This window comes from Hyaena hyaena, unplaced genomic scaffold (assembly GCF_003009895.1).
Source record: "Hyaena hyaena isolate Hyena2069 unplaced genomic scaffold, ASM300989v1 scaffold_6, whole genome shotgun sequence".
NCBI classification, from domain to species: Eukaryota; Metazoa; Chordata; class Mammalia; order Carnivora; family Hyaenidae; genus Hyaena; species Hyaena hyaena.
Genome location: NW_024080638.1, coordinates 5,610,719 through 5,622,288, shown reverse-complemented (window position 1 = coordinate 5,622,288; position 11,570 = coordinate 5,610,719). Strand labels below are relative to the sequence as shown.

The window sequence follows — 11,570 nt, the reverse complement described above, 5'->3', positions numbered from 1 at the left end:
GAGAAATGATTATGAAAGCCTCCTTCACTTCTACCATCTTTTATAGAAACTTCTTCTGCCTCAATTTTGAAGGTATCACTTTAACATAGTGATTTTGTAGTTTGCCAGCAAAGAATTATTTTTTGTTTACTGATCAAAATAACACAGGCGAACTCTACATTTTGCATCAGGATTCACTCAGTTCACTGATTATGGCACCATTGTTATAAACGCTTATTGTTGCCTTCATGTAAGTTCTGCACTGTTCTTTTAAGAGTCATCCTAAGACTTCCCACAATTTTAATATCGTTGATAACGGCATCTTTTTCTGGTCACTATATCTTCCAGCTGGCCACAAGAAAATTACTGATTTTCATTTATTTATCTGTTATTATGGCAGTTAAACTTTTTATTGCTGGGGAACTGTTTTAATTGGTTCTCTTCTTTTAAATAACCATATAATTTGTAAGTGGTAATTTTCTCTCCTTTCCTCCAATACCAATGCCTGTTATTTCTTCTTAGTATCTTCTTGTCAAATTATTGTTGCCTTGTTGCCTGTTGATGGAGAGACTTACTGTGAGCACTTACCTTTAGGGAAGTAAAGTTTCAAGCTGAATATTAAAACCGTGAAGTCATTAACTCTTTGTTGTTTGCTGTGTTTTACAATCAAACAAGCCCATTGGGTGTAGAAGGTTTAACTAATTCAAGCTTATCACCAAGGGGCCACTCCGGCCCTTCATCGCCAAAATGTCATTCTACAACGTAATTAGCTCTATTGCTCATTTTTACATCATTCGGTCTATTCGTTACTTCTTTTCTAAGGAAAAAAAAATGCTCATTCATGTGGTAGGACCAAGATTTCCTGATCACCCTTTATCTGGAGAGTCCATTCGCCCTTGGTGACCCAGAGTATGGGAACTGCTGCACAGGGTGAAAAGCACTGGGCTGGGACTGGCCATGCAACAGGACATGGGCACCCCAGGAAGTGGGACCCAGGGTCACATGACACACATGAAATACAGGCACATGACTCATGAGTAGGCATGTAGACAGTGTGCACAGATTCACAGGCCAGAGAGACACCCAACCTCGCTGGATGCATGGACCCTATGGTGATGTCATACAGACTACAGGGACACATGGCATCATGGGACACACACGGTGACTTGATGGCCACAGGAGTAGGTAGACCCAGGGCACCGAGAATACTGGAACCGTGAGGAGAAGGATGTCGGGGCCGGTCTGGAGGCGCCCAGGGGCAGTGTCCACGCAGCCCCAGGGGCTCAGTCTGTCGGCCACACCTTGTTGAGCACCTTCCCCATCTCCCGGTGAATGATGAACACGATGTCCGTGTCCAGGCTGACCAGGCGCACAGGCTGGAGGAGGGGGCAGTGACTCAGCTCCTTAGTCCTCAGACTGCGAGCCGCACCTCCCGGGGGGTTGGGTGTCCCTGCGCCCCCAGGCCCTGCCCTGGGGCTTGCTCCCGTCCGCAGGTGCGTTCCGGAAGCCATTGGTTACACCTGCGCCAGCTCGGAGCACGCGGTGCTCAGCGGGTTCCCTCCCCTCCGTACCAGCTGCGCGGGGAGGTCGTGATGAAGAGGCGGGTGGCCTTGTGGGGCCCCTGCTTTGGCACCGTGGCCGTGAAACCCTTGTCCACCCCCTGTCCCGGGGGAAGGCTCCTCGGTACTTGGGTTGGGAGAGGGCTGAAAGCGGACGCGCTCGGTTCCGATGCCCCCGCTGGCCCGCACGTGGTTGCTGGGCTGCTCGTGGGCAGCTTGGGGCAGGGGGGTGGAGCCGAAGGCGGGGCCGGGCCTCGGGACCGAACAGGCCCCGACGCCCAGGCTGCGCACCTCTGCCCCTCGCGGCCCAGTCCCCCGCTGCCCTGGCACCTCCAGCAGCCACTGCGTCGCCCCCTCCTCGGTGGGGACTGAGATGCACCGCTCGATGCCAATCCCGCGGCCCGTGCGGCCCGCTCCGGAGCCCGCACCCGAAGCTGCCGCCCAGGACTTTGCTCCAGGAGCCGAGGGGCCACATTAGGCGCAAGTTCTTCCAGGGCGAACTTTTGAAGAACGACTTTTTAATGGACTCATTGAGGGTAAGTTGAAGATATTTTGCTCCTTGGACACTATTTTTGAACAAGGAGGTTCTCTTACATAGCCTTATGCAGTTACGAAGATCAGGAAATTTAACTCTGATATAATACTGGTATCTAATCTGCAGTCCCTATTAAAATTTCGTCTATTGCCCTAATAATACCCCTTGGAGCTATTTTTTTTTTCCTGGTCTAATACTCCCTGCTGAGTCATGCATTGCCTTGGGTTGTCATGTCTCTTTAATCTCCTGGAACATTTCTTAGCCTTTTCCTTTGGTTGTTCCCTGACCTTGACAGTTCTGATAAGTATATACTGGTTATTTTCAGAATATGCCTTAATTTAATTTTGTCTGGTGTTCCCTCATGATTTGATTTAGGTTATGTATTTTTTTTTTAATGTTCATTTATTTTGGGCGGGGGGCAGGGGAGGGCCAAGAGAAGTGGCGTGGGGGTGGGGAGAGAATCCCAAGCAGGCTGCCAGCTATGAAACCAAGAGATCATGACCTGAGCCCAAACCAAGAGTCTGTTGCTTAACTGAATGAGCCACCCAGGTGCGCCTGGGTTATGTATTTTTTTTTTTTTTTGGAAAAGTTAAAAATGTCCTTTACTGAAAGATATGTATCTTTACAAAGAGCAATAGCAAACAATCCAATCTAGGAGTTTAAATAAAAGGAGGTGACTTTAAAACTAACAATATATATAAAGCTGAAGTCACTGCCTTGGATAATTTATACGCTCACCCAATATTCTATGGAGGACATTCATTCTTAAGGCAGAAAGATTGAATCTGTATTTTTGAGAGCAATCCCACATAGTGATGTGATGTGTATCAGAAGGCACATGGAGTCAATTTGTCCTGTGGTTGGTGATGTTAAGATGGCCATCCTCCAGGTCTCCCTGCTGTAAAGCTATTATTATCTTGGTTTTGAAATTAATAAGTGGGATACTTGGACACCATGTAAATACCCTGTTTCGCATCCAACTTTTACCTCTGGTAACTATGAGGCTTCCATTTACCTGCTATCACACTTAACCTGTTCTGATCTATTACTACAACAACCTTTAATGTTTTTCTAATGACATCATTCTTTTGTATTTATTTTTTTGGCATCCTCTTGTAAGAAAGAGTTTTCCTTACTTCTTTTCAGAAGAACTCATGCATTCTTATTTTATTGTATGGCTTAGAATGTATTTTAACCATTATTTATTTTGATGCTCAAAATAATCTATCCCAGATTTGGCCAATGGGAGCCTTATCAAATGGGATTCTATGGCCTTTTGAAATATTCCTGTCATTCTTTGCATACTTCCTGATATTCTAGTGTAGTAAACTTCCTTATATTCTAGTCCAGGCCAATTTTGTCCTTTACTGGCTCCAGCCTTGGAAATAGAAACTACATTCCTTTTCAGGTGAGAATTGTATTTAGAAATCAAGATCTGAAAACTGGAGGCATCACAAATCTGGATTTCAAGCTGTATCACAAAGATGTAATCATCAAGGTAGTATGTTACTGGCACAAAAACAGATATGCAGATCAATGGAACAGAATAGAGAACCCAGAAATGGGCCCACAAATATATGGCCACCTAATCTTCAACAAAGCAGAAAAGAATAACTAATGGTAAAAAGGCAGTCTCTTCAGCAGATGGTGTTGGGAAAACTGGACAGCAACATGCAGAAGGATGAAACTGAACCGCTTTCTTACTTCATACAGAAAAAAAAAAATGGATGAAAGGCCTAAATATAAGACAGGAAACCATCAAAATCTCCTAGAGGAGAAGACAGGCAACAACTTCTTTGACCTTGGCCACAGCAACTTCTTACTAGACATGTCTCTGGAGGCAAGGGAAACAAAAGCAAAAATGAACTATTGGAACCTCATCAAGATCAAAAGGAAGGAAACAATCAGCAAAACTAAAAGGCAATCGACCGAATGGGAGAAGATATTTGCAAATGACATATCAGATAAAGGGCTAGTATCCAAAATCTATGAGGAACTTTTCAAACTCAACACCCAAAAAACAAATAATTCAGTGAAGAAATGGGTGAAAGACATGAACAGCCACTTTTCCAAAGAAGACGTCCAGATGGCCAACAGACACATGAAAAGATGCTCAGCGTTACTCACCATCAGGGAAATGCAAATCAAAACTGCAGTGAGGTACCACTTCACACCAGTCAGAATGGCTAAAATTAACAACTCAGGAAACAACAGATGTTGGTGAAGATGCAGAGAAAGGGAAACACTTTTGCACTGCTGGTGGGAATGTAAACTGGAGCAGCCACTCTGGAGAACAGTATGGAGGTTCCTCAAAAAATTAAAAAGAGAACTACCCTATGACCCTACAATTGCACTACTAGGTATTTATCCAAAGCATACAAAAATGCTGATATGAAAGAGCATATGCACCCCAATGTTTATAATAGTGCTGTCAACAATAGTCAAATTATGAAAGGAGCCCAAATGTCCATCAATTGGTGAATGAGCAAAGAAGGCGAGGTATATAGAATGAAATATTACTCAGCGATCAAAGAGAATGAAATCTTTCCATTTGTAACAACATGGATGGAGCTAGAGTATATTATGTATACTAAGTGAAACAAGTCAGTCAGAGAAAGACAAGTATGATTTCACTCATACATGGAGTCTAAGAAACACAACAGAGAAACATAGGGCAAGGGAAGGAAAATTAAGATAAAAACAGAGAGGGAGGAAACCTATAAGAGACTTAAATACAGAGAAACAATTGAGGATTACTGGAGGGGTATGGGTTGGGGGGAGGATCTAAATGGGTGATGGGCATTAGAAGGAGGGCACTCGTTGGACTGAGTGCTGGGTGTTATATGGAAATGATGAATCACTAAATTCTGTTCCTGAAACCATTATTATACTATATGTTAACTAACTTGGATTAATTAAATTACAAAAAAATAAAATTCACTAGATGTAGAAATAAAATAATAAGATTTAGTTAAGAATACTAAGATTTATTAAAAATAGAAACTAAGAAGATCTGGGTGCTAGGTGTGTCCATTGCTACTGAGAGTTCATTGCTTGGAGGCCCTGTTCAATGTGTGTATATTGAGTAAAATTTAAAATTTCTGATCCCTTGTTGGGACAAGTGTCTTAAAGAAACTTTGAAAACTTGGGAGTAGCTCCACAAATGAAAAAACATATGTCTTAGAATTCTAGGGAGATCTTTTCTCTGTAGACTGTTAAATATTCTACACTGTAATTGTTCAAGAAAAAAAAATCTTGATATAGCAAGGATGGATAGGGAGGAATAGAAGACTTTGTTTTTATGAGTTCTTTGAGATTATTTTGGGAGAACTGTGGTTCACTCCGTCTCAGTCTTTCAAAGTTTGATATAATTGGATCATTGGGACATTATCCCTCAAGGACCCGAAGTTTTAAACCTCTGTATATTATGGCTGCTGAACTTTAAATTGTTCAGGGACAATAGGTATTCCCCCAAAACAACAGGTGATTTAAATTTATGTGGTTTGTCACTTGGTATCCTTTGGCACTTTTAGTTGTGGTGGTGACAGTGAATGCTTTTGAAAGAAGTGAATTGCATTGTTGGTTTTTCTAGAATACGTTTAACGTTTTTAACATGGATACATTTATTCTTTTCTTGCACAGAGCTAACTTTATGAAGTACTTCATAAAACAATATTTTATTTGGAGTTGGTGACAGGGAATTCAGATGGGAGGACCAATTTTTCCTGGCTACTATTTTTTAAAATACATAGATTGTTTATTTTTAAGTAATCTCTGCACTCACTGTGGGGTGCAGACTCATAACCCCGAGGTCAAGAGTCATATATATGCTCCACTGACTGAGCCAGCCAGGTGCCCCTCCTGAGTACTATTTTTAAAAAGTAGAAAAATATCAAGTTCCAGGCAACTGGGCTGATTTTTCATCCTAAAAAATAATTGTGTCTTTTTTGCCAGTCTTAAAAGTAACACACACTCACACACAAAATTAAGTTTCTTTAAAATAATCTCTTATAATAGTATGATAAAATGCACTGAATTTGTTAAATATAAAATCTGGCAGAGAAGTTTCTAAGAAATAATCTGTTAACAGATGAATGAGAACTATCCCTTGTGATGTAGGAAAAATGGAGCTCTTAGAAGGAAAAGCAAAAACTCTGCACACTCCACAAGTATCCGCAGAGGAAAGCCATGCTGGTAGGCTTCCCTGAGAACAGCAACAGCATATTGAGTGTTAACTGATAATGTCTGAACCTACGAGGCAAGCTGCTTAGGGGACTGAGGGCTAAAACAAAGCAACAGAAGGGCTTGCTAACAAGCTAAGAATGAGATCCAGTGAAGCACAAGTCACAGAGAATAATGTAATATAATGAAAGCTATTTGAAAAAACGTTACGCTCCTGAACTAGGGACAGGGTATAAGCTACTGTCCCCAACGGGATTATTTCCACCCCCACCGCCCCCACCCCCTGCATGCCAGCTTTTGAAATGTGGAGAGCTAGGAGGCAAATGATAACATTGATGGAAACTGGGAAACTGAGAAGGAACACCAGTGATAAGAAAGTGAACAGTGAAACTTTGTAAAGTGAACCACATCACTGAGGAATTTGCCTTTGAAAGAAAGAGCACAAGCCTATGGGAGCACACATCAGGAAGCGGGACAACGGAGGGAAGTTTTCAGAAGAAGGATATCTGAAAATAGGAAAAAACTGGTGGAAAAAGGAACACGATTAAAGGTGATAAAGAGCAATCAGTGCAGAAGGAAAGTAAGTTTTTGTCTTTTTGTTAATGTGAAATGTGGGGAAAAAAAAAAACCCAAAACATTCAGCATCTTGTTTATAATGAGATGATTTATAATCATCTTTTCTAAGAGACTTTAAGATAGCTTAACAAGGAAGTTTAATTTCTGCATCTTTTAGATCTTCGTGGGTTGTAATGTATAAGAAGAAGATTGCCTGGGTATAACTTTTAGCACTATTTATATGCTCACAAAGGTTTGGGTCCCCGTAATGAATGACACTGTACTGTGGATGTGTCAGTGTTTTTAAAGAAGGTAGGCTATTTTGTGTGGCTTGTAAACTGGTTCCTAAGTATAATCAGAAAGCGTACCTACCTATGGTGCTTTAAACAATGTCATCGTTTCTGAAATAAGTGTATCGACTTCCAAGATATTCGCTGGAAAGGAGTTCATTTAGACTCAGAACTTCATAGGTGTTAGTTTAACATTCATTTATTTGTTTCTTTCACTATCCCTCTTTTTTCAGTGACGATCATTACTGGTTTTTATTGTACAAATGTGCTTGCTTTATCTCATCTGGCTTACTTTTCTAATCTGTGCTCAGTTTATTCAGTGGTTTTGGTCACACAGTGCTTTCAAATCTTCACTGAAAAACTACTGTGTGCCAAGCATTGGATAACAGGCTGAGATTCAGGCATCAAATATGTTTATCCTTGTTTTCAAATTTGCTCTTTTCTAAATTTTGTTGTGGAAGAACCAACTTTTTATGTAGATCAAACCTGTCCCTCCCCCTTAGATCAATAGTTAAATCCTGTGGTTTCTTGTGGTAAAATAGAATTGTGTTTATAACAGTGCATATGTTTGCAATAACTAAATGAACATTATTCTTGATCCATCTCTCTGTGTCCTCAGATGAAATGAAGACTAATATTAGAATAAATACAGGTACAAAAAAGGAGATGCAAGGAGAAAACCTCACTGTTTGGAGTTTTTTTTTCCTGGAGGGTTTTTCTAGATACCCAAACTTAGAGATTGTCCTCTTCGCCTTCAGTCTTGTGATGTATCTGGTAACCCTCCTGGGCAACAGCACTCTTGTTTTAATCACTGTGTTAGAGTCACGCCTTCAAACCCCCATGTACTTCTTCCTTGGGAATCTCTCTTTCATGGATATTTGTTACACATCCGCCTCTATTCCCACTTTGCTGGTGAACTTGCTGTCGTCCCGGAAAACCATCGTCTTTTCTGGGTGTGCTGTACAGATGTATCTGTCCCTTGCCATGGGCTCCACGGAGTGCGTGCTCCTGGCTGTGATGGCGTACGACCGCTACATGGCCATTTGCGACCCACTGAGATACCCCGTCATCATGAACAGGCAGGTCTGTGTGCAGATGGCCGCCGTCTCCTGGGTGACAGGTTGCCTGACTGCCCTGCTGGAAACCACTTGCGCCCTGAAGATACCCCTCTGTGGGAATCTCATCGATCACTTCACGTGTGAAATTCTGGCCGTGCTGAAGTTAGCTTGTGCACGTTCCCTGCTCATGGACGTGATCATGCTGGTGGTCAGCGTGCTCCTCCTGCCCATCCCAATGCTCTTAATTTGTATCTCCTATGTCTTCATCCTTTCCACTATTCTGAGAATCAGCTCAGCAGAGGGAAGAAACAAAGCTTTTTCTACCTGTGGTGCCCACTTGACAGTGGTGATCTTGTACTACGGGGCTGCCCTCTCCATGTACCTAAAGCCTTCTTCCTCAAGCTCACAAGAAGTAGATAAAATCATCTCCCTGCTTTATGGAGTACTCACCCCTATGTTGAACCCCGTAATTTACAGTTTAAGAAATAAAGAAGTCAAAAATGCCTTGAAAAAACTATTGTGTCCTACACATGAAAATCTCTGACTGGGTGCCTGCAGTTTTATCGGAGGGTGTGCCCCTGGCAGAATTCCCCATAGAAATTCTAGACAGTACACTCACCCACAGAACACTGATTTGACCTACAGCCCTATCATTTTACAGTTTTGAGGTATGTGTACACAGAAGTGATTGCCCACAGGCAGTGGTAGGTTCCCATTTGCATTTGGCAGTATTTGCTGCCTTTTGTGTTTCACGATTGGAGAAGTTTTAGGCTACAGAGTCCTTACACTTTGGTTCCTGAAAGAAACCTGGATAAATGTACTCAGTGAATGTTGATGCCAGAAATATTTTGGATATGGTCTCTGCCTTAAATCCTTTCTAGATGAGGTGGAGCCATAAGGAAATAAAGAAACGAATAATAGAGATTGGTCTTGATTATGCAAACGGGAAAATTAAAGAAAAGTTAAAAGACTCGCTCAACATCACACAGCTGCAGAACTGGACCTACAACCCCATTATCCCTTCATCTTTGTGGGACATGTTGGACCACAGTGTGGTGGCTCCTTATTACCGTTCCTTGTTCAAAACTCGTGACTCTCAGAGCAAAGCATCCAGTACCTATTTGATTTGCTCATCTGCCAACCTTGCCTCTCTAAGCATGTCGATATTTGTGTACATTTTCTCTTTTTCTTTGCCAGTAACCACCCATATGCTAAGTCTTTTTGTGTGTCTGTCTTCTTTCTTTAGTGGATGATTGACCGCGCAAGGGCAGGGAAATCTATTCTATTGTGCCTTCCGTGTTTACGGCAGTCATTCTGTAAACTAATAAATTTACCAGCTTTAAAGTAATCCGTTTGAGAAGTAAGTACCCCTTGTGAAAATGAGGATGAAACAATATAGGGCAGTGAGGTATATTGCTTTATAAATAGCCAAAGATCACAGGGACAATATTTACATCCAATGTTTGAAAACTTTATTTGTATAAAAATATTGCTTATTGAAAATGTGGACCCCAGGGATCTATTCCCAGATACTCTGATTCAGTGGCTCTAACGTGGGGTCCTGGTAGCCTGCATTTATGATGAATCCCTGAGAAGTTCTGGTACTTTGAGATGACCAGACTTTGGAAGACATTGTTTCCAGCAAAATTGGACCATTCCAAAATAAATGTAGGATTAGTTCTCATTTCTCCCCTTTTTCCTTTTATTAAAAATTAAAAATATTTTTTATTGTGTTTACTTTTTTTTTCTGAGAGAGAGAGGCAGAGTGCGAGCAGGGAGGGGCAGAGAGAGAAGGAAACACAAGATCCAAAGGATGCTTCAGGCTCTGAGCTGTCAGCACAGAGTCCAACCTGGGGCTCGAACCCACAAGCTGTGAGATCATGACCTGAGCTGAAGTCGGGTGCTCAACTGGCTGAGCCACCCAGGTGCCCCTAATTTTTTTTAAAATTTATTTATAAAATTTTCATAAATAAAACATGTTTATTTTTGATACATAGAGAGAAACAGAGCATGAGGGAGGAGGGGAGGGCGGAGGGAAAGGGAGACACAGAATCGGAAGCAAGCTCTAGGCTGTCAGCACAGAGACCGACGTGGGGCTGAAACCCCGGACTGCAGATCATAACCTGACTAGAAGCCGGATGCTCCACCGACTGAGCCACCCAGATGCCCCTACCCCTTTTCCTTTTAATTTTGTTTTCCCTTCCATTGTTTATGCCTCTATTATACCTCCTCATTTGCCTGCTTCCACTTCTAGAGTAGGGAAGGGGGGAGGGTTTTGAGTGGAGGAAGGTTAACCCACTTGACAAATTTTACCATGTGAAAGACCCAAAAAGTTTTAGTCCTGGATGTTGAGTTCTGGATTATTTAACTCAGTCCATTACCTTAGATCTACGGCCTCCATTACAGGTTCCCACGTGTGTGTAACCCCCATATAAAGATACTTGAAACAATCACCTGCCAAATTCTAGTGATGCAGTGAGGGGACCAGTTTGAAGCCAGATATTGCTAAGAGATGTTTGATAGTGGAGGATGAAGACAAGCCCTGAGTAAATGGCTTTACGGTAGTAGAGTAGAGCTGACCAGGAAGCTCATCCCGGACGTGATTATTCTTCTGCCTGGATACCTCAACCTTCACAACCACATTCATTTCCTGGTAATTTCAAGAGCAGCTCTTGGCTCGGATATAAGAGATGAGGAGTTACAGTAGTCACAGCTGTATGTTACACAAAGTTGCTGTGAAAAACAAGTGAATATAAGTATAAATGTGTTTTATATGTTATAAGCAATCCTGAAGTTAATTATTGGTAAATGGAGCATTCCTTCATTTGGATTAGATTCCATCTCAACCAGTGCTAATTACAGTCATTACTTTTAGAGAGTCTCTGGTAAGGAACCCTTTTAAGGTATTGTGAAAAAGAGGAATAAGGTAAAAAGCATGTCTAGTAGACAGCCATTTCCTGGATGATTACATAACCAGATTTATGCTGGAGAAAAATCTGATCATGTCACTTCCCTGCTTAAATCCTTTAGGGGCTTTTTATTACCCGAAAATACCTCGAAGTCCTGAAGATGATGATCAAGGATTTTCTTAATCTGATTGCCCACCATTTACATCCTTTGCTTTGCTCTAGGAACACACAACTCCTTCGGGTTTCATAGGAGTGATATACTCCATCTTGCTTCTTCTTTTATTAGGAACACAAATCACAATTTGTAACTTGATAATAATTTGTGGGTTTGCTTGTTTAATGTTGATTACACTCGTCTGTAGGTTTATTGAGTCAAGGGCTGTATCAGTTTCATTTGCCGTTGGGTACCTAGGGCTTAGGTTTGGCACACAGAAGACATATAGTGCATACTTTTTGTGAAGGACCAAGTGCTCAGTGAACATCTGTTGAATAAAAGTATGCAT

General features: G+C 41.7%; 1 protein-coding gene across 1 annotated transcript; it reads left to right on the top strand.

The window, feature by feature from the left end:
- Positions 1 to 6,721: 6,721 nt before the first annotated feature.
- On the top strand, positions 6,722 to 8,702 carry LOC120237318 (olfactory receptor 2K2). The gene is made up of 2 exons (XM_039240549.1): positions 6,722 to 6,835; positions 7,720 to 8,702. Exon 2 carries the CDS (start codon positions 7,725 to 7,727, stop codon positions 8,700 to 8,702), a length of 978 nt encoding a protein of 325 aa, XP_039096480.1. The 5' UTR covers positions 6,722 to 6,835; positions 7,720 to 7,724.
- Positions 8,703 to 11,570: the final 2,868 nt, after the last annotated feature.

What these genes read in the sequence shown, in the direction of transcription:
- LOC120237318 (XM_039240549.1), top strand. Translation starts at nt 7,725, where the DNA reads ATGAAGACTAATATTAGAATAAATACAGGTACAAAAAAGGAGATGCAA.